General features: G+C 36.7%; 1 protein-coding gene across 6 annotated transcripts in view; it reads right to left on the reverse strand.

Moving 5' to 3' along the window:
• Nucleotides 1-24,437, reverse strand: part of MITF (microphthalmia-associated transcription factor) — a 221,003-nt gene that overhangs the window by 67,479 nt on the left and 129,087 nt on the right. For all 6 annotated transcript variants that reach the window (XM_011947145.1, XM_011947144.1, XM_011947149.1 and 3 more), the window contains exon 2: nt 15,357-15,606. In XM_011947145.1, the coding sequence (XP_011802535.1) occupies nt 15,357-15,606 (250 nt within the window). The remainder of the gene's footprint in view (nt 1-15,356; nt 15,607-24,437) is intronic.

Raw genomic sequence — 24,437 nt, forward strand, 5'->3', positions numbered from 1 at the left:
GTGGAGTTAGGATAGCACAGTACAGACAGTACAGTCTTTTTTTTTTTTCCCACTCTTGTTGCCCAGGCTGGAGTACAATGGCATGATCTTGGCTCACTGCAACCTCTGCCTCCTGGGTTCAAGGGATTCTCCTTTCTCAGCCTCCCAAGTAGCAGGGATTACAGGTGCCTGCCACCAAACCTGGCTAATTTTCATATTTTTAGTAGAGATGGGTTTTCACCATGTTGGTCGGGCCAGTCTCGAACTCCTGACTTCAGGTGATTCACCCACCTCGGCCTCCCAAAGTGCTGGGGTTACAGGCGTGAGCCACTGCACCCAGCTGGCACAGTACAGTCTTAGACCAAGAAAATTAAATGGACATATCATGTAAGGAAGAAGTCAAGTAATTCCAAAGCAAATGAGTCAAAACACTTAGAGACTAGATAAAAATGATTATGCAACTTGATTAGCAATGAAAACACTCTGAACACAGATCATTTGTTTTCATCAGTTGACTGGTTCTGCAATGTAGGCCCTGTGGCTTAGGGGCGAAAGTCTGTGATTAAATGCATTTTGAACCTTTAAGTTGCCCCAAAATAATAAGGCTTTCAAAAGTGAACAGTTAATAAAATCATATATGGTCACTCCTATTTAACTTGAATTCTACAAGATTGTTGACTTCTCAGCTTATAAGTGAAAGTTTAATTTCAGAATCAGGAAACATTTTGATAGCCTGATGTCTATTAATTTTTCTTGAAACTTTAACCCCAATTTTTACCACTTTCCACAGAATTTTCTGTAAGTAAGGATTTAACAGCTGCCTAATTTGACTGTCAATCATTAAAAACAGCATCTAAGACTTTTCTGTAGTGGGTGTAATTTGGGGTAAAGTTAAAAACTGTGGCCAAGCATCTCATTACTCCCTATCCCCAAAAAATTACTGTTAGGGGATTCTACATAGCCAGGCAGTTTTTAAGAATTAAAATTCCTTGCTGCTGCAATGTAATTCAACAGTAATTGATGAAAAGAATCTTTACACATCCCATGCATCTCTAGAGAAATTATTTCTAGATCGTAGGTAGAATCAACTTTCCTAAACTTTTACCAAAGCATTAACCTTTTAGTCACTTCTCAAGAACCCATTATGTGGCTCAATTACTGTGGACTGTATCTCTGGTTGAAATGCTGATGAGAGTGATCAGCATTAAAAACTATTGTGCCTGGCACAGTGCTAAGTGCTTTGCAAACATCATGTCACTTACTCCTCAGAGCAACTTATGAGCTAGAGACCTTTACTATCTCTGTTATGCAAACAAGGGAATTCAGGTTGAGAAAACACACGGGTATCACCCATCTAACTCCAGAGCCCATGCCTTTCAACACTGCAACCGGATAGCAGGTGCAGGCATAATCAAATGCCTATGGGCAGGAGTTTTTGAATGAATTTTAATTGAAAAATGCAAACCCTAACAGAAAAGAAAGGTAGGTCTAGGAAACAAGGTTCATGATCCAGTGCAGAAGTCCTCAGGGGATATCTTAGGGTGGTTTCTCCTATTCTCGTCTTACTAGGTGGACTGTAACTATGAAAGGGAGGTAAGAAGGTGAGAAGGAAATCAGTATCTTCTGGTGGAAGAAAAGTGCACTTCATGGCTATATATTAGCCAGATCTCATCTAAGGCTGGACTTGGTCAGCGTGCTTGGCATGCATGTTAAGGACTCCAGCATCAGAAACAGTTGATCTTTCCCGCGGAGCTTCCTAAAATGACCGTTTGTTTTATTTCACCAGGCAGGGCAAGCTGGCCACATGCGCTGGATATACTGCCTTCAGGCAGAAAACTAATACAAAAAAAGAAAGGAGAAAGGAAGAAAAACACTTTCTCTTGATGTCATTGCCCCAGTGTAAAAGACAAAGCCAAGACTATAGCCACGTCAGTAGAAAGACCTTTGATGTCAGAGAGAGACCATCAAGGGCCTGCTGCTTGGGAAATTACAGATGTCAGGGGTCTGCAGACTCTGAAAGGACCGTTTTGTGCTGCCATTTATCTAAAATCCATTTTTTTTTTTAAAAAAAAGTAGCTTCTAAAAGTAGAATTTAAATAACTCTTGATAGCTAAAACACATTTCCTAAAGAAAAGTGGCTTTTTTCTTTACAGGAGCCGACAAAGCAGGGCACAGACAATTTTTATGGCAGTAAAAATATTGTGTATGATACTATAATGGTGGATACATGTCATTACACATTTTCCCAAATTCACTGAATGCACAAAACCAAGAGTGAACACTAACATAAAGTTTGGACTTTGGGTGATAATGATATGTCAATTTAGGTTCCCTGGCTGCAGCAAATGTACCACTCTGGGGTTAGAAGCTGTGAATATGTATGGACAGGGATAAATGGGATATCTCCCTATTTTCCAGTCAATTTTGCTGTGAACCTAAAGCTGCTCTAAAAAACAAAGTCTAAAAAACAAAAAATAATATTTTTAAGTAGCTTTCAGTCATTTTTAAAAGTCAAATATTTCAAGGCCCTATTTGATTACGAGTTGTGCTTTGGTTTTTGTTGATCAGGAAAACGCCTAAAAATAAGAAAAATAAAATGAAACATAGAGCTCTGACATCAATTTGTACTTTATCATAGCAGCATTTACATTTATTAGTAAAGGAGATCTATGGTACATATGTGACATATGTATTTAATTTACAAATATTTGTGGACAAATGGATTCGGATTCACTGACCCTCCGAGTTCCAGGAAAGGCTCAGTGCTAAAGCAAGTCATTTTAGAGTTTCTCATTGTTTTCTTATCCTCAATTCACCTCCTCAAGGCTTGACAGAATTAACCTATTTTTATCAACTTTTCATAAGTATATGCACATCATAGAAAGTACTACGTGTACAAAATACCCTAAATAGCCATTAGGTATTTTGCATTTTCCACTGAGCAACTCAAGGCAACATTTCCTTTGCCCGTCTTACTCCTCCCCTTTCTTCTCAAAGTGCTTGTTCACTGTACCACTGCTGGACATTTGCCATAACTCTTCACATGTTAAAGGATCTCAGAGACGCTACAGCAAAGAAATTTATTTGACTTTATTTGCATCTGCATTTCCCAATTTTTCTTATATTTCTTACAAATTAACCTCCAGGTTTCTACAGCAGCGATTCTCAAACACAAGCATACTTTAGAATCTTTCAGAAGGCTGGTTAAAACACAGATTAATGAGCCCCACCCGCAGAGTTTCTGGTTCAGTAGGCCTGGGATAGGCACAGGGAATCTGTATTTCTAACGAGGTCCCAGGGGATGCAGCGGATACAGGTTCCAGACTACACTTTGAGAACCCCTGCGTTTCAGTACGCTTACCACCATTTGAGGTTAAGTTCTAAACACCTTAGCTTCATGTCAAACTGATGAACAGAGATTTTGTATCAAAATTAAATGTCTTGTCAGAACGTTCAATTTGTCTTCCCTCTCTATGAGACATTGGGAGTCCCATGTGTCAATAAAAATGGGCACAATTACCCGTATTCGTAACATTGTATTATGAGTTCTATCAAGATTCTTCTAATTCATTAGTTGAAAAATTATTTAGGTATGTGATGTTAAAACAAACCTGGAAAGCTACTGGAAAAAAGAAATCAACTTTGCAATGGCCTGAATGTTTATTAACTTATATTAATGGAAGATAAGAAAATATTGAGATAAAGAATACAGACTCAGAAAATAGATCTAACTCCGAACTAAGGAAATCATGAAATCTGACAACGTGATGATTTTTCTTTCTAGAGGTCAGAGCATGGTTAACATTTTTGCTCCCTTGGCTTTCTTGCTTTTTGTAATTGCACAAGAATGCGACTTTATAGGCTCTTAGTATTATATGAAGAACGCATTAAATCTCTCTAACACAGTTTACTAATTCCAATATAATTGACTCATTGTTTGCATTAGGAACGAAAAGGTGACTAACAAAATGTAAATTATCACTTAGGTATTATTTCTGGTTTAATGAGTGGTTGAAAATTACTATCAAAACAGAAAACTTGGGTATCTAATGAATTAGAAAAGAACTGTTTCATTGCATTATGAGCTGTGCTTTAATTTCCTAAAAATACACTGCAAGTTAACTAAGAAAGAAAATTGCCTAAGAGACGTTAGCACAAATAAAAATCATATATAAAACCCCAACATAGTTTTCAATATCCTTCATGTTAATTAATCTATGTAATGTATGGTAAAGAACAACGTATGATTAACTAATCTCCTTGTCCCCTAATGTCTGTTCCACACCAAGAACATTGATTAAATGCTCCTATATTTGCAAGATTTTAGACATCTTTAACACGCCAGACAGGTGCTATGTAAGTGTGATGTGTGTAGGTTTGAAAAGAACCTGTATTGAAAGTATGAGTAAGGTGTGTGACTAACAAGTTCAGGGCTGTCACCATGCTCAAGTCTGAATGGAAGGCTACTGGCAGAGATGAGTCAGAGTGCCACGTTACCGAGGGTGACTCGTTCTGCTTTCTCCTATAAGAGGCTGTTTTTGACAGGAAATGTCAACCATACATAAGATATATCAGCTAACATGGGGTCCAAATAATGAGCAAGAAAATAATGACTAATTTTTTTTGTGAGTTTTCTTTGTGGCGGGCATAGGAAAGCAGTAATACTGTGTAGGTATAATAGCGGCAAATGAAGATGGCAACTTAGAGATGATAATAATTTCTATATTTGTGTGATTAATAATTGCAAATCATTATGTGATTTATTATTACCAACAGTAGAGCAGAATCCTTTCTCAAGCACTTTCCATCTACTTGGCACTGTGCTAATGCCTTAGTTCTGTGCTGTCCAATGCAAAGGCCACAAGCCACATCTGGCTGCTGAGCACTGGAAATGTGGCTTGTTCAGACTCATTCAGACTGAAATTTCATATTATTTAATTTAAGTCTAAAGACATATTCAATTTATTTATTGGAAATCTTTTGAATATGTTTGAAACAAGTTAGGTATATGAATCTAACTTTTTCAACTACACATTTTATAAAATCTAAACATAGGTCAAACAAATTTTCTGATGAAAATTTAGTGTTCAAATTGGGGATGTGCTGGAGGTATAAAATATACATGCAATTTTACAGACAGCACAAAGACTTAGAAAAAAATGTGAAAATATCTTGTTAATAATTTTTACACTGATTACATGTTGAAGTGATATTTTAGATATGTTGGGTTAAATAACACACATTAAAATTAGTTTCACTTTTTTTTTTTTTTTACTATTTTTAATGAGAGTACTAGAAACTTCAAATTTATGTACTTGGTTCATATTCTATCAGACTGCACTGCTTTTGTGAATTATCTCATTTAACTCTCGCAAAAACTCCCCAGGGCAAGTACCATTACCTCCATTTTATAGATGAGGACACTGAGGCCCAGAGAGAATAGGAAACGTGCCCAAGTTCACACAGTTATGTATCAGAGACAGCCTGATCATGGATTTTCAATAGGGACCCTGGTTAAGGTCTCATCTCAAAGCATAATGAGGTTCATCAGTCAGCATTAATAGGAATCTGGCATCCAAATTATAATATACTACAGTGCTTGGATACTAAGGGTAAGAGGCTGAAGTCATGAGGTTCTGTGCTTCTCATAAATTCAATCTTTTAAGATTAACCTGGCTGCCATAAATATCACCAAACATTTACTAATGCAAAAAAACAACAAAAAAACAAACAAACAAACAAACAAAAAAACCCAAAGGCCATTACTACAGCCTGTCTTACCAGATGAAGGATTCAAATTAAATTCCATCAAATCACATAGAGCCAATACACTTTGACAAGCACCTCACATCCCAAATCTCTGAGAGCTTGGATTTTTTTGTTTTTTTGTTTTAAATTTGTTCCCCCTTTCTCTTTACCAAGACAGAAAAGAAAGCCCAGTAAAATGCTGAATAGGGCAAAAGAAAACGCAACAAAGTTAATAGAGGGGCCATAGATGGCCCTTCAGAATTTGTAAAAACACAAAAACAAGAAGGCGCGTTTCCATCGCTGCACAATATTGCTTTTGTTTAAGAGCCAAGTCCCAGTCTTGAAACGTGTGGGTAATAAATCAGCAGGCATTATTTTAAATCAACCGGTTTTATAAAATAAGCCAAGAGTTGAAAGAGGCAGGACTAATTACCAACATTCCTTGATGAATTACTTAGTGGCGTGTGCTAAGTCAATGTACGTCTACGGCTTGATCCCCAATTTTATCCCGTACTTATTTCCCAGGAGGTAAAAAGAACATGTGGCTAATTAAGGCACTGATCTCCACAGCCAGAAGTACTCAAGGTAAGATTTCTTTCAAAAGCAAAAAAAAAAAAAAAAAAGGTTCTTTGCCTGGTACTTATTAATCTAATTTTTACTACTTCACTAGAAAAACAGAGCTAATCTTGTCACCTTTAGGGCAGTCTGAACTACCAAGCAGTGTTCAGAAAAAATGTTACATATTTGTAATTTAGCCAATAAGAATTTCTTAAGCCTTTCCTAACCGGCAGGAATGTCTCTGGTTTGTCACTTCCAATTAAGTCTCAACAAAATTTCCAGCCCCTAAATTTTAATTATACAAAACCCAGGGCCAACAGGGGAGATTACAACAGAGTTATGCATGGTAGTAAGGTAATAGAAGCCTGAATTTTGCTTTTCATTTTGGGCCTCTTAACTACTTTTAAAAATTATTTCCTGACAGGGTGATTCAAATCACTTTTAATTTTCAGGATCCCTACACTTTGTTATCTTTCTTCTAGGGAAGACCACTAGAGTTACATAATGTGTCTAAGTCTAGTAAACTGGTGAGTTTACACCTGACAGAAGAACTGTGCTCCTCAAAAAGTTGTGGGTGACTCTTAAAAAAAAATGCATTAGGACATCATTTACATAAAGAATGCATGCCTATGCTCTCCTAGTAAAAATCATAATAATAATGATAAAGCCTTTGACCACCACCACTTCCAATCCCAATACTCATTCCAGAGACAGCTGGTAGAAACAATGGTATAGACTCACCTACACCCTTTTCTAGGACATTCCCTATTTTTTAAAAGAGTAATTAAAACAATTTCTTTTTTAGGACCATTCTCTCCTTTAACAGCCCTCTGCTTTACCTGATTCATATGCTCCATTTCTGATTCATTTCCTTTTCATGAAATTATAAATTACTAAACAAAAAACATCTAACTTTATAAATAAGATCTGAATAACTGTTGTATTATCTGGAGCTAATTTTTTGATTTTTAAGTTCAAGCTGATCCTCAAAGAAGTCAATAAAAAGAGACACATTCAGGGCGAGAGCCAATATTCTAGTACTGATTGCGGTTATAACCTTGGGTGAAGCCACTGTACTGATTTACATAATTTAAACACAGATCACACCCACTGATTTTAGTAGAACAAAGTTAAAATTAGATTTTGCTTACACATGTCCACAATCTCTGTTCAAAAGCGTGCTTATTGAAGAGTCTTTTAAAGTAAGTGGTCTTTTAAAGCTAAGTCCTTTCTTTAATTGTTGGGATTAAATAGGTAATATTTGTGAAGGAGACTCATGACCTTTTCAATATAATAATATAAGATTTATCACCACTGACATTTACTTAAAAGCAAATAGAAAAACAACCAGAACTGAAGTTCCAGTTGTTAAGTGCTAAAATATGGCAAGAGCTCTAATATTGCAAGGTGTGTGGGGAAGGAAAAACCAAAAATGCAACCATAATTTCAGAAGAAAATTGATATCGAGTCTACTGCATTATTTCAAAAACCATCTAAAACAATGCAAATATATTAGTGAAATACTCAGCATATGAATTGTAATAGCATGGACCACCAAGATCTTTAGAATATAATTGACTTGAGTTATGATTTTTGGATGTTGTTACGGAAACTTTCACTGTAGTGCTTTTTAACCCATAATGATGATTATCAATAAGGCATAAATTACCATGGGGGACAATGTGGCCAGTAAGTCCTTTTATATAATAAAAACACATCCAGTTCTTTCATCTGGCATACAGTGGAGACTCATGACGATATTTTAACTATTCAATAGGGAAGCCCCTGACTAATTCAAATGCTTAAGTTCATGTATCTTTCTGTTAAGCCTGTGAGACTCCTCTGTAGTTTCTCTTTGACCTCCCATTTTGCTCTTATATATTCTGTTACTGGTGATTCTTCAGAAATGTTTAGAGCATGTCCTTACAGTAGAATGTGTGGTTATAAGCAAATAAGGTAGTGTGTGGAGTCTATGTAACCAGGGACCAGTGATAATCTCTCTAAGCCTCAGTTTCCCTATCTGGAAAATGAGGATTATCCTACTTGTTTCCTAAGGTTACTAAAACAATAAATGAGCTAAAAGACATGAAGTGTTCATCCCACCATCCAATTCACCTTATAATTAATGTCCAGGTTGTCAAGGAGGCACAATTGCCTTTCCTCCTCCAAGGTGCTTCAGGTAGTGTCACATTCACATCAGTAATTCCTATAAAAGTTTAAGCTATGGATTGAAGCTCTGTGGTAAACATTTGCTACAAGCCCCAAGCTACCGTGTCATTTGAGAGGCTGAACATTGCAATCTCTCCCTCCTAACATTTCTCAGGTCATTCCCTCCAGGAGAGGTACTACCACTAGTGGACCATGGAGTTCATCTACATGAGTTCAAATCCTGACTGCACCATCTACTTGGGTGACTTTCTGATGACCTAGTTGACCCCTCTGTGATAGTTGCTGCATCTGTGAAATGGGGTGCTAATAATAACTACCTCACAGAGCAATGGTGGCATTAAATGAGTGAATACAGGTAAAGTTCAATGCTGGCACATGCTGATCGTGATTGTTCTCATAACAGTTCACCTGGGGAGACACAGATCAGACAGAATATAAGCGTCACATCCATAGGAGCCTCCATAAATGGTCCCTAAACAAAACACAAAAGAATTGGGAAAGATGCTGGTTCCCCTGCAGGAATGTTTCTCAATCTTTTATTCATTAGCATCCCAATAAAAAGCCTTTTTAGACATTTTTCCCCTAATTGCTTCTCCTTCATCCCCATCACCATGAAATTTTAGAAGACACATATACGGTTTATTGGTTTATGTACTGTGACTTTGGAGGTTTACAAACCATTGTAACATCTAATACTTTTTTGCCCTCCAACAATCCAGTTTTGTCCTCCTTGTGGGGAGTGACTTCACCCCTGTTGAGGATGCACGCTCTACTGGTCTCATGACATTAAAAAAGCAATTTACCATTCAGAGCCAGATGACACTAGGCCCACTCCAATTTTTAGCCCTCACTTCTAGGTCCCAGACCTTAATATTTTCCTTATGATACTGCCTTCACCTCCAGCAGTATGGAATTATGAGAACTGTGTAAATGAAGGGAGACTGCACCTATCAATATAGCCTCCTCTAACAGGAGAAAATGAGACGCCTAACAGGTGTCTCTTCTCATGGAAACACACAGGATGAATTCAGTGACTGCAAAAGGGCTCATGGAGAAGATGGCAAAGATTCTCCTACTTAAAGAGAGAGTGCCATGCTGCATGTCAGCCAGCATTTCATTACTAGCTACTAGTCAAGTGTCCACCAGGTACATCAGACCCTATCCACAACCTGATGAAATCAAACCCAGATTCTGCTGTACAAAACCTGGATTCTGTTGTACCCCTCTTACATGAAAATGTCCCTGTGGTCATAAAGAGAGAAATCATTTCCATTTTGTGCCAATACTGCCCAATAAACATGTAATTAGAGCTGAAGTTCCAGTGCTTCCAGAAACTGGGATTAATTCATAGGCTTAGTTGTGTAAAGGCAGAATATTTTGTTTCAGATAGTTGGTCTCATGGATCTGCTCTTTTAAGTAGATAAAACCTAAAAATTTAAGCAGAGGACTTTCTTCAGCCAGCATTTCATTACTAGCTACTAAAAGCAGTACGGACAGAAAAACCAAGTCCAACATTAATCCACAAGCACTTACTGCGATTCTCGCACTTATTGTAATTCTTGCACTACTGAGCCCGTGTTAAGTTTGACTTTACCAAATAAGACAACTCTATGGAGCACTTTCTTGTGCCAGCCCTGAGATCACTAAATCCTCACCTGCAAGTGTTCATAAAGCAGCCTGGGAAGCAAAGGGGCTGCCACTCAGTGCCGTGCAAGCTGGTACATACTTACACACTGAACCAATTAAACTGCTCTCAAGACACAGGGTGAGAAGTCCTCACTGCACCTAGGGAAGAGTGGACCTTGAAGCAGGATTCTCAAAGATAGAGACAGCCCAGAAGGAAAATAAATTATATTTCTTTTGTTCCATTTTAAAACATGAACAAAGAAAACTAAAGGGTTTATGTCTACCTGATAAAAACTGCCTAATATATTTCTTCAGACCTTGCTTCTATAAAAGGCAACTGATGGTAGGGTTAGAAAACAGAAAATAATAGGAAGGCTGTACCCTAAACTGTTAACAGTAGTTCCTTCCAGGGAACATTATAGAAGGGAGGCGGTGGTAGGCAGGGTAAGATTCATATTGAATTATTCTGCTGCATTGTTTAAATCTGTTAAAAGTTAACAAGTATTGTCTGCAATTAAAAAAAATCAATAACATGAGTTTTAAAGAGAGAGAAAATTACCTTATGTGTGACACTGAATGATTCAGATTCTGAAGGGAAATGAGGTTTCTGGGAGGACGAAGAGCTGTTTGTTGACCTGAAATCTGAGTCCCTTTCTCCCCCTGAATGAGGATGTATCCTTGCAGACACCAACATTGATGCAAAAACAAAAGGACACTAATGTTTATAAACGATCCCTGAAATCAAGGCTGACAGGTTGTTTGTGTAAGTCACACTACAGGGGATATAAGTATATGCTGGTCCATGTGTGACTGGACTATGCTATTAGAAGAAATCTCAGACATAGTAGGTCTTCATCTTATGAGAGTAACACCTCTAGCAACAGATCCCCTAACTGAGGGGACCAAGGCAAACTGATCCGAGACACAGCACATCTGTTCTGGCTTCTTGCAGCCACCATGATGCTATTTAGGGTCTGTATTCCTGGCTACATAAATCAGAAACAAAATATAAGGGTAGGTTGTGGGAGAAGTCCCTTCTGCCAATGTGTAGCCCACCAACCCACCAACTCCACAGATATTTTCATGTTTCTGTGTTATACCTAAAAAATAAATCACACCTTGAAAATTCTAGTCCATGCAGATTTCATAATTTACAGCGAAAGACCAGTAGTTCAATCATTAACCCTTCCCCTCACTATTGAAATACGGAGTGTCAGTTGTTGGAAGAGGGTGACAAGGAGCAGGACTTCCAGCCCACCTCGCTAGAATCTCAATCCAAATGAGAGGAAACTTTGATGAGATAACCACCAAATAAACACCCACATAAATTTAGTTTACAATGTAGAGGGTCCCAGAAAAAGTGCTTCTGTATTTGACAAACAGCAAGCATCATCACTAATTACAGAGCAATTTGTGCAACTCTTGAGATGATTTGGAGAAAAGGAAAAATTTAAAAATAAATTCCTTCAAAGTACTTAAGAAATGCCCGAAAGTAATAAAATAATCTTTTCTTTTTAAAATTCATGTAACCTTTCTCTTAAGCAGAACAGAAAAATTCAATGGACAATCCGTTCCAGAGAAGACTTTGACTTTGCCTTCAAAGTTGTAAATTTCAAGGTGAAAGGAAGGGAGGGAAAGAGAGAGGTAGTGAGGAATCCTTGGCAACTCCCTTCAGATTTCTGAACAGAGAAACATTTTCAAACTGTAAACTATGTTTTCAAGCTTTCAACCGTCAGAGCCCATGTTGGGAAGGTAGTAGGGGAAGAAATCCTGATGAACTTCTCAGTCCAGGATGAGAGCGACCAGTGCTTTTATAATTCATCAAAGTCAGACAGACAAAACCATGAAAACAGATGGTTGGTGACTACGCAAATGATTAACTTGGTGGTTTGTACCGTGATGCTTTAGCTATAAGGCTGAATTCATCTATAGGTCTGTCCCCTGTTACTCTGTTTTTGTTTGAAAAAAGCTACATCAAATTTCAAACTTCAGGTGTGTATGACTTGCATGCCAGCAAAACTCACTTGTGGAAGAAACTGATTCCATTAATGGTTCTTGAAGACTTTTTTTGTTGTTGTTAATTCACAATTCAAATTACAGGGTGTGTTCACCATTACAAAAAAAAAAAAAAAATGCATTGTGCACTCCAGGTGTTGGTTAATTTATGGTAAAAGAGCATCCTTAAATTACAATACCCAATTGGGTAAGGTTGTTCTTAAAAAACTTGGAGAATATCTTTACTATGTAAATCTACAGCAATAAGACTCATGATTCCATGTCCCCCAAATGAAAATCAATATGAAGGAAAATTCATATATTATTAAATCAATATAGAAACTAGAGGCTAATCCTACAGAAATTCATGAACTTACTCACTGCACAATAACCATATGTTGAGAAATGAGTGATGCAGATTTTTGACCTCTAACCCAAAATCTGACTAGTCCTAAGTTTACCAGATGTAAATAATTTTTAAACATGCTTTATAAAGCTTCATATTTTAAATTTAACTCTGCCAAAGAAAGGGATTAACCTGAAAACACTGCTTTAGCTTTTCGAAATCAGTCATTCATCCAGATAGTAGAATGTGGGTAACTTAACTTGGTGTGTGTATGAAAACTAAACTATGACCTTTTTTCTCTCAGGTTCTTACAAACAACTTGGGAGATGGAGAGATTTAACCAGATTCTCTAGTGCATGCAAGTGTGACTAATTGTATACATCTACCTCCACTGAGAAGCAGGCACGTTCTGTTTTAGCAATTTAAACCTTTAAAAATTAAATAAATTTACTCAGGGTATACTATGAGAAAATATTTATTCAGTATGATTTGTATCATAATACACTCAATTAGGATACTTGATATTACCATTCTTTGGAAATACATATTCATGGAGAAATAAATGGTCCAAGATGAAGCATATTAACTGTTTTACTATTAACCACTTCATAAAACTATGCTTATGATTTAAAAAACTATAAAAAAGAAAAAAACACCTTTCTCTCAGTTACCTTTCTGTAATGTTTCGTAATACTTTTATACACAAAATTTTGAAAATAAGCCAACTATTTTTATGAAGTCCTAAGTCTTTAAGTATCTGAAGCAATCACTTATATGATATTCTCTTTAGAAATGTTGATTTTCTTAAAATATTGTCTTAATGAAATCATGTATTCTTATTTGTTTCTTCATTTAAGAATACTAAAATTTGTCTAAATAGCTATCAAACCTAATCATATAGCTATGGCAATAATTCTTTATTTTTATTTATATGACATAGTTTACTAGTTTTTATAACTGAAGTATAAAAAAGCAGAAGTTAAATAGACATGAACTCTATTCAGTATAAAAGAGAAATTTTACCTAATTCTTATTTTTAGTTAGAGTATGTCATCTAGTTGTAACAATTTATTTGTGCTTTAACTTTGGACATTTTTCTGGCGTACATAAGTTAGGGGGGCTGTATCAATCCAGTGTCACCAGGACACAGCAACATATAAAAATATTGGTATGTTATTCAAACAACTTAATGTAGGTTTTAATTTTAATCATTTTCAAAAATAATATATTTACAATGACAAAAACATTTAGAAACTATGCTCATTTTTAAGATAATCTGGAAATGACGTTTCAACACATTTTCATTTGGGTAATTTCCTCTCTATCAGTTGTAGCTGCCTTAACAGGAATACTGATTTTAATAAATATTCTTTAACATAGTATCAAACATTACCTTCAGTTGGATATAAACCACTACTAGCCCAAATCCATGTCAACTCTTCTAAAATTTGCCCTTCAGATTAAAAAGGTAAACTATTATGATGAATAAAATAGACATATTTCTCCATATCTTGTTACTATTTAATTCATACAATTTTAAATAACCTAAGGTATACACAATAAATGTCACCCCTGCAGGCATGAGATAAGAACTTAAATCTTAAATAATTCTTAAATCTATAAAAGCTTAAATAGTGATCACATCAATTTTCACCCAAGCAGAACAGAAAGATTCAATGCATCATCTATTCCAGAGAGAAAACCTTGAGTTAATTGAGGTGTAAAAAAGAAAGAGTAAAAAATCCATTAACTGTGGCAATATCCAGAATTTCAAACAATCACATTAGAGTAAAACTTTATGTTAAACTATTTGGATCTTTTTTCCCTAACCCAATTTCAGTTGGTTTCTTCATCTGAGTTCCATTATTTCATCACTACAGTTTAAGTCTTTGCAAATAAAAAATAATTGACTCTTGATTTGTTTTTTAAAGAATCTCTTTCCTACTTCCTGGTAAGGTTCACGGATTGATTCCTAATTATAACACATCATCTCTCTATTTACTTTAATAGTAAACTTTAAATAATGGGAGACGTTTTTTCTGTGCACATGAATGAATCCAAAAACCAATAACGAATCACGGGTCTGTAAAGTTCACATTGTTTAATGAACAGTAACACTTGAGACTTTTCAGAATTAGGTGAGCAGGTAATAAAATACAATAAAATAAATTAAAAATGAGGAAGTTCCCCTACTTTCCTTTTAACTTTCCTTGAATCAGTCATATTTAAGAACTGAAATGCTTATTCTTAAACAAGGAGTATCTCCCTATGTGATGTGGAAGACACATGTGTGAGATGGAATTCTATTCTTAGACTTGTTACAATTTTCCTTAGTAATTAGGAAGCTATATGTCCCTAATCGAATGATGCTAACAAGCTCCTGCAGTTTCTACTCTAGCAAGAAATCAAAGAGACCCAAAGCAGACAACTCACTGCAGTAAAAGGATTATGCAGTCTGGTTATTAAAGCGCAGAAAGCTCTTCTTCAATCTTGTATGTGAAGAGCTTTCTAAAAGAGTTAAATTCTACAACCAATATTACATACTAAATAAAAAGAAAATTAAAGAGTGGCTATGGAAGGCATTTAAGAAAAAAATATTTAAGATACACAAGTTATTAGAAGAGGCCCATCTCAGATAACTCTTGTTTTGAAACTTTCCCAAAGAAAGATGTCATTATGACAAACAGGTATTCCCACTTGCAATTGCTCATGGAACATTGACTCCCACCATTTATTGAATTGTACCATTACAGTTACAATGCATTTGCAACCTTCTTTTAAAATATAAAGCCATGTAGGAATTAAGGGAGTTGGAGTTTTCAAGTATAATTCTGATGGATCAGTCTAACGAAATACACATTCAGATAAACAAAATACCTAGCAAATGGAAAATGGAAGAGTTTGGTCCAACGAACGAGAGCGACACTCAACGTACCTTAAGGACTTCCATCGGCACCTGGGTGGCAGAGGGAAGGGTGGTGGGCACACTGACGTTTATGGCTGGTGTCTGACTCACGGGCACTCTCTGTTGCATGAATTGGGCCGCCTGCAGCTTCTGCTGCTGCTCCCTGCGCTCCTGCTCCTGCATCTGCTCACGCATGAGTTGCTGGCGTAGCAAGATGCGTGATGTCATACTGGAGGAGCTTATCGGAGGCTTGGAGGCCCCAGGATGCTCCGCGGAACTGCTGTGGGAAAACCAAAAGGCATACAACATTTAGTTTCCTAATGAGACCCTTCGTTTGCACTTTGGGGTATCCTAAATTGCATCAAACTATAAAATGAGTCTGTGCAAATATAATCAAGTCACAGAATGGTACTCCACATAATTGAAAATCAAGAGGTGACAGGATTTAAGTCATTAGTAGTTGAATTAAAATAAGTCAGCTTGATTGCATTTAGGCATTTTTATCAGGCGGCTTATCTTTTTTTTTTTTTTTATTTTATGCTGCACACTACTCATCACCACCAAATATAGCGCCGCCATATGCACTGCCAAGAAGCAAAGCATCTTAATGGCACCCAAATTTTCACATTTAAAAATAAATTGCTTGATTTGCTTTTTTGTACAACTGAATCTAACCAAATAACTACTCCTACATGTTATCTAGGTTCTTTGAAGATGCCTAAAATGTTTACTAACAAAAATTGATTAAAGAAAAGGTGAGTTTTGCCAAGAGGAAACTTTTCTAAGATACGATAAGCAAAAATAATTAATGAAGGAAGCGTTTGGGCCAGAAAGTTAACACTGAACTCGACCTCAGTCTTTCGGCAAAGGGGCAGAAGATGAGCTGGTCTGACAAACCAATACTTCTCTGTCTGGTTTTCTTTGTGCCGTCTTTTCTTCTGATTCACCTTGGCATGCCCTCTACTATGTTACTATGCATTCTCCGTGTGTTCCCCATGAGGACTACTTCTAATGGTTTTGGCACACACTTTACCCAAAATGGTTTAAAATTCTGAAACCCTACTCACAAATCAAAAAGAAAAGGCTTGCTAATTTTCCTAAATATGGTTTTTGATAATTTATCTTGCCAGTTTTATGACATCAAGTTATTAAACCTCTCTCTGCCTTAGTATCTGGAAAAGAAGGAAAACAGGAGTTTTTTTTTTACCCACTTACCATTTATAAAGGTGGGAGGTGTTCTTTTAAAATTTCTATTGCATCGTGTATATTTTAAAGCCCTACTTCCTAGGGATTTTGGGGGATTAAATAAAACAAGGCACATAAATCCCCTAGTACAATGAGTACCATGTAGTACTGGCTCAACAAATGTTTGCTGTCACCATTATTATAGCTAGAAAATGTTTCACTGTTTATCTCTCTCTCTATATATACACACACACATATATATTAACATATACATATATACAGATATATACACACACATGTGTATATTAACGTCTGTGTTTAGGTCAACAGTTCAAAACCTTGGCATCTGGGACAGAAGAAAAGGAACATTTGAGAAAATATTCACTCTTGAGAAAGTCATGCTTCAAGGTAAGTATTTGTACTTTGAACTTCCTTCTTTAAGCATAAACTCCAGTATTATCTTTTACCTTCTAATAAAAGGCAAAATAAAACTTTAAATATCATTGACCATCCTAATGAACTCCTTAAAGGCAGGAACCTTCAGGCTCTGAAGGTAACAGAACATGCTAGGGGGTGAAGAAGTGTCGGTTTTACCCTCACACTATCCCAGAAAAACTACACAATAACAATTTAACAGTTCGCTTATTTTCACAACAGGAAATTGGTTCAGTATATTGTCAGAGAATCATAACGTAACATGATGCAACCATTAAAACTAGTGTAAAAATATATTTACTGATTTGAATAAAACTACACAATATAATGAACTTAGAAAAGCCAGATACAAAATAGCATTTAAGGTAAGATCCAAGGTTCTTATTTTTTTTATTTTTTAAAATTTTTAAAATAAACTATCCATGACAAGAAAAAGCGTAAGAATAATGTTACTCTACACCATTGCTGTTATATATTAAAACAGCTTAACAACGTTACCAAAAAGCTAAAAATTGTTCATGCAATTTGATTCAGAAATGTGATGGACAATTTTCCTAAGTAAATAACTTAATGTGCAAAAACTGATATTACAAGACTGTATACAAATTGCAACATACGTGAATAATCAAAAATTTGTCCCACAATATGAGAATGGTTAAATACATTATCATACATGAAGTCAATAAAATACTACCTATTTTTTTTAATTGTGCAACTACAGAACAAAGTGGGACATGTAGGTAACAAGAGGGAATTGAAAAGTATGATTCAAAAGTATATTTACATTCTAATTTCAAATAAGTATGGTATATGCATATACACAAGAATGCAAAATGATTAGTAGGAAATGTACAAAGATAATCATAGTTGCCAGGGTGAGAATAGAATTACAGGTAAATTTATCTTTCTATCATTTTACTCCCCTCAACTATAAAGAAGTCATAGTATTTTTTCAGTGGCAGAATATATGCCTCTAGACACTAATTTAAGAACATGAAGAAAGGACTTGAGTGATCGAAATCACCATTTGGCTAGAAGAAAGGAGACAGAATCCAACATAGACAACATTTTGACAATACGATGGGAAAGTGGTGACTATATCCAGTATATTGGCAAACTTGGAAGTGCTCAGCATTCCAGAAAACACAAACCCTCTTTCCTTCATGTTTTTCTACATTTCCTACAGACACATACAAATCGAACAATGTTAATACCTTGCTTATTATTTAATATCATGCACTCATCCACATATTAAGGGCACCTGGCCGTTATTCTAACTCACTTAAAATAATCTATTCACTTGATACTAAAAGAGCATTTTAAAAATGTATTTTCTCACTGTAGAGTATGTATTCAAAGCTCAAATGCACCTTCCTGAGCCAAGAAAAGAAGGAGAGCTGTGATGAGGGGCATGGCGGGTGGCGGAGGGAAGCGGGGGGGAACAGTTATTTTAAAATAAATAAATAAATAAATAAGCGGCCTTACTATTCAAAGCCTGTCAGGTTAAAACATTCCCAGAGAGACTGATCCTTTTGATAAAAACAGGAGCAAACCTTTGTGCTGTAGCAAATGCAGCTGTGGAATAATCGCACTAATTAGCTGCTCAAGACGAGTCATTGGCTGTGATACTGAGGGAAGAAATCCTTTCAATTAACAGTAAAGCATTCTTAAGACATCTTAAATTAAAATTTCTAGTTATCAACCGCACTAAGTCTTCATATGTGAAAGTCGACAATATCATTTAAAGCATTTTCTGAAATATCCTGTCTGAAAAAAATACATATGTATGAAGTAGACCAACATAAGTAAAAAGAAACCCCGCTAAAAAATATAGCAAATATATTTTTATATTTATATAAATATAGCACAGCTCAGTTAATTGACAGTGTTTTAATAAATCTTCCCCCCAAAAAATCAAAAGTGCAAAGGAAGCATTAGAGTTGCCTCATGGCCACACTCCCTGCGGGATATTTCCACATTGTTACAGAGTCTCAGCTTTGCTCTCAATCTTCTAAACATCCCTTTCTCTTAGAAGTAACTGAATCTGCAATTATCACCTTCCAGACAAAAATGAGGATATCTGCATGTCACAATGTTAGCAGGACAAGTGAGCATAATGTCTTAAGCTCCAAATCGAGGTTTCTGTGAGAACATTACGAATGGCAACAATGCTTATTTTTTAAAACGAGGACATGATGCTGAAGCTACTAATGATACACAAGGAGAGATGTCCAAATGCATTTCAAAAAGCTAACTGAACTCATCCCAGGCCATGAAGCTGAATCTTTGTTAGATAATCCTAATTCCATGAGTCTGATTCCTTTTAATCAGATTATGTAAAGGTCATTTATTCAACAAATAGTTATTGCCAGGTGCTGGGAATACCTGGTTTCTAATCTCATAGAGTTTAAAGCCACAGTCACATAATTCTTCTGAGATGCCTTAAAATTAAGTCAATTACCTAGATTACAGAACTCTGATCTGCCCACATGGGAAGGTGGGCATCTCACCATCAGAAAGCACCCTTTGAAAGCCGATGGGCAGAGAGACAAATGACTTAACTGGCGTGTACCGGCATCGCTGAAGCCAGGCACACAACTCTGCTGAGAACCAGGAATTTGTCAGCAATGGCTGAAGGAGGAGGGCCACCGATTGGACTCAAGTGCTAGCTCAGTCACTGCTGAGCTGCATGACCTTTAATGAGCCACTTGACCCCTCTGGGCTTTTCCAAAACCCAGCATTTTAACATGCTGCAGGGGTTGGGTCAGTTAATGTTCACTAAATTAAAGTGCTCAGCACAGTGGCTGGAGGTATACAGAAAACAGATGGCCGCTAAATGTGACCTGAGTTCCTACCTCTATGGCAGAATTTACATTCTTAACCTTCAGAGCCTCCCTCTTCTCTATGATGGTATAGGTATTTTGGACATGGGCTTTGAACTATCTGACATATTCCTAAATCCCAATAGTTGATTCTACTATCTTCGTCAGCCACCTAACAATATCAGAAATTCCATTAAATTCAATGCTCCAGCATCCAAACATCTGTCTACCCACCCCTCACCTTTGACAGTGATGCCAGTGTTCTTTTACTGTCTCAAAGGGACTGGTCTTTGGTCTCAATATCACAGTCCTCTAAGGCAGTTCTCTGGTCATCAGTAGAAACCTAGAGACGCTAAAGGAATGTTATACTTTTCCTTGCACTTCCTTTCTTCCACTCCTCAGGCAGAGTCCATCTCTGCTGTGCAGTAACCTTTGACTGTGGCCCAGTTAGTCTATCTCTGCACTTCGCAATACATCTGCCTCTCAGCACTGTGGTGAGGATTAAAATTTTTAATAGATATAAAAAGCTTAGCACAATGACTGAAACACGGTCCAATAAATTGGAACACGGTTCAAAAATCAGTGGTAAAAATAATAGTATTAAACCATGAACATGCTTCTTCTTTTGGATACAAGGAATCTACTTTTTATATGCCTATGTGCAAGTTTGGACCACAGAAGATATGTCTTGTAAAGTTTAGGCAATATCCATTTAAATGAGAGAACTCAAAAAACTTTTGCAGGGATGGAGAGAGAAAATTTATTCTGCAAATCTCTCATGAGCCATAAAGTAGGAATTGTAGCATTTTTCTTCAGTAAAAAATAATCTTCATTATGGTCATTTGGTTGATAGAGCTCAAAGCCTAGTATTTGTTTGCACTGATAGAGCTCAAACCCTAGTATTCGTTTGCAATTTATTTATGTCCAGGAAGCACAGTGGTTGATACTCACATACCCAGTGGAGACACAGGAAGGTTCAATAGTATTAACCTCCTGTGCAAAGGAGAAACTTAGGTCATGGATGGGTTAAGCTACAGGGGTTTCAAAATGCAAAAGGTTAGCTGAAAAAAACAAAATTAGCTGAGAACTTTGTCTCAAATAAAAATGCCCAGCCTCATTCCTGGAAATTCTGATTTGTTTAGGTAAGTCCCAGGAATCAATAGGTTTACAAAAATTCTGCAGCCGAATTCTGACGCTTGACTGATTCCAATGTTTGGAAACGAATAGTAAAATACCCAGGATCATTTGTCTGCATAGTAGGAGAGCTGGGACATGAACCCAAATCTCTAATTCTTAGACCAGAATACTTTCTTCCTTGTCTGAGAAAATTTGCATTCCATTTCTCACCTCCAATCAGCCTTCCCAGAGGTCTGAAGAGTCCTGATACTGAATGCAACATGTTGGATGGGATACAAGGAGAAAGACCACTTACTCCTGCCAAATAGGCTATGAGACCAAACAAAAACATCTATCCAGAAACTTCCAACGGCCCTTTATGGGTACAGCACAACCACTTCATCATAAATGAAAGGAACTGATAGGCTGAATTTACAAGAACTGCCCCCATCCAGTCTGTTCCACCAGCAAAAAGAAATTCTTAACAATCAACTGAAAGTGCCACCAACTGCACAAATCAGAGTTGGTAAATGGCTATATTTTTTGTAAATGGTTGTCTGGGTGTCTAACATTTCAGAGTGACTGGCACTTCTGTTATCTCAAACTTTCCATTCCTTCCAAAGTGATTCAGGATGACTTTTTCACCATGTACGGTGGAAGAAAATACTAATAAGAAACTATATCATCCCTTGTACTTAAAATAGCTGGGAGTGTAACCCATGTAAATGTGAAAGTACCAGATATCACAGTTTGGCTTCACACTGAGGTCTTCTGGACTTCTGTCAACACCTAACTTGGGTTTTAGTCATCAAGAAAAAGAAATCAAGATCTGCCAAGATTCCACCTTTTCGGGGGTAACATGAGCAGCGTAGATAATAAATACTCCAGGTCTCCAGCATAGCTAAAATACAAAGGGTTACAAAACACAGCCTGCATGCCCCATGCGAATGCTTTCTAAAGGCCAGGTGCTGCTAGACATGTAGGATATCATGGTGTCCTAACTGGACAATGCTCCTATCTCCAGAGCTTTGCACATTTCACAGTACACAGGGAGAAAAGCATTCTAAAAATTAAGAACCACCAATCATATATAAGTTAAAATCGGAAGTGTTTTCTTTCTAACACCGGGACCTCAATTCGCTGATAAAAATGGGAGATGTTTCATATCCATTCAGGATTCTCCATATTTTTTTTAAGCTGGACCTTCGATAGGTACCAGGAAAGACTAATCTCAATGACTGATTAGATAAAAATCAAGAACCTTAATAAGGTTCCAAATATATCAGTATTCCCCAAAAATCCATACCAAAAATGGCAACCTGCTTGCAGGAAGAAAAAAACTAAAACATTTCTTCATATATATTTTATATTATCATTTTTATTTTTTACTTTTGTACATGTTGTATAATATATTAGTATAGTGGCACGTGTACATAACTCATAAATCAAATTAAAATGTGTTGAAAAGGTTTTCTTGAAAGAAATTAACTAGGAAGGATCAAAAATGTTTAGGGACCTTTGTAATATATGGACAATGCTCTTCCAGGCAATTTTCATCAGCAGATATTTATTTATTTATTTATTTATTTTTACCAAAGTGTTTCCCACTTCTGTGTACTCCAACTAAGAGGAATATCAAGTTCTTACTAAAAGATATTTTAAACTAAGGATATGAATTTTGCCATTTCCTCATTTTATGACCACGACTGATCTCCATTTTCCACAGCTGCCAGTATGGGTTGGCACACTCTTAACACTCAATTCCTTTCAAGGAAATCGCCTCTGAGAGCCAGACCATTGGAAGGTTATAAAGCAGATAAAGTTGAAGTGCCCCACACTCAAGTTTTCTGTTTTTCATATCAAGCTTCCTTTCACTAGACTGTACTCTAGAATTCTTGCTTACTCTGTCCAACTATGGAATCCCATTCACATCTAACTGCCATGTTTCAAAGGGCTTTGAAAAACTCATCCCTTAAAGTAATTAATATGGCATGGCAAGGTGCTCCACTGAGAGTATTTTAAAAGAAAAAGCAATTTTTAAAAATCCAACACAATGACAAACTAATGACAGAATTCATTCATGAATGTGAAAGGAACTGGAAGGAACTTTTTAAAGGTAGAAAGCCCTTATATTTGTACTCAAATAATTGTCCCAATCACAGGGCATGCTCTGGCTGTTTTTCTAGACATTATAACAGATCAGAGAAAATTCAAAAGCCTTAGACCACCATCACTTAACAATTACTGCATGTCTAGCACATGTCGACCAAGATGCAAAGTTTCCAACATTGTGCTGAAATCAAGACAAAAGTACAAATTGTAATCTAAGGAGCAGTGAATGGGTGCACCTGTCATGGTTTAAGAGGCAACCTTACACATAGCAGTAATGATTTATGGTGGCCACATGGCATTTATGGCTACCCGGCATCCTGTCCCACTTGTTTGGTAAAGTACCTGATTTAACCTTGAAGAACCAGCCTCCTTCACTTTCAGTTCATGAGGTTATGGTGTTGCCACTACCTCCAGACATGGAAGTACGACCGTGGTCAATCAGGAAATCCATCCTTCTGGTCACAAAGACTAACCCAGGAATGTGCTTGTACCCCAAGACAATCAAGTAAGAGTCATTCCTATGCCTTTAACTGAAACCATTAGGTTAAAATGACTCTCTTTAAACTAAGGTTTGAAAAGCTGGTAGGATATAAATCTGGAACTTCCTGGATCTATCTGAGAAGAAAGCCAAACTGGAGAAAACAGTAAAGAAAGAACAGGGGACTAAGGAGAAGGAAGAACAAAGAAAGAGGGAGCCAGTGTTTATATGACATTGAGTATCTGTATCAAACCATCCCTGAAGTCATCATAGCCCTGGACTAACCCTGAACAATGACTTCACAAGGGCCAAACTTCACATTTTCTTAAGTCAGTTTGATGTACCCTGGGATACTACAGCTGGTTTTGTAACATTTAAAAAAATATCAGTAATACTGGGGAAAAAGTCAACGTTTCAGCCTAAGACCTACAATTCATAAAACCTAGCACCCATCTATTTTCCTATTTTCTGTTTGTTTTGGCTAGGCACACTCCCACCCATAGCATTTCCCAGCTTTCCAGAGCTAGACAGGCTACATGCTAAGTTTCGCCAATTAGATTTAAGTAGAAATCAGAAGTCCCAGTCATTCTGAAATGTTAGACACCCAGACTGCCATTTTATATATATATATATCTCTCTCTCCAGGCGGGCGGATCATGAGATCAAGAGATTGAGACCATCCTGGCCAACATGGTGAAACCCCGTCTCTACTAAAAATACAAAGTTTAGCTGGCCGTGATGATGCATGCCTGTAGTCATAGCTACTTGGGAGGCTGAGGCAGGAGAATCAGTTGAACCCAGGAGGTGGAGGTTGCAATGAGCTGATATCCTGCCACTGCACTCCAGCCTGGTGACAGAGTGAGATTCCGTCTCCAAAAATATATATACACATATACACACATACACATATATACACACACACATATACACACATATATACACATATATACACACATGCGGGTG

The sequence above is a fragment of the Colobus angolensis genome, unplaced genomic scaffold (genome assembly GCF_000951035.1).
Source record: "Colobus angolensis palliatus isolate OR3802 unplaced genomic scaffold, Cang.pa_1.0 Scaffold26, whole genome shotgun sequence".
Lineage (NCBI taxonomy): Eukaryota > Metazoa > Chordata > Mammalia > Primates > Cercopithecidae > Colobus > Colobus angolensis.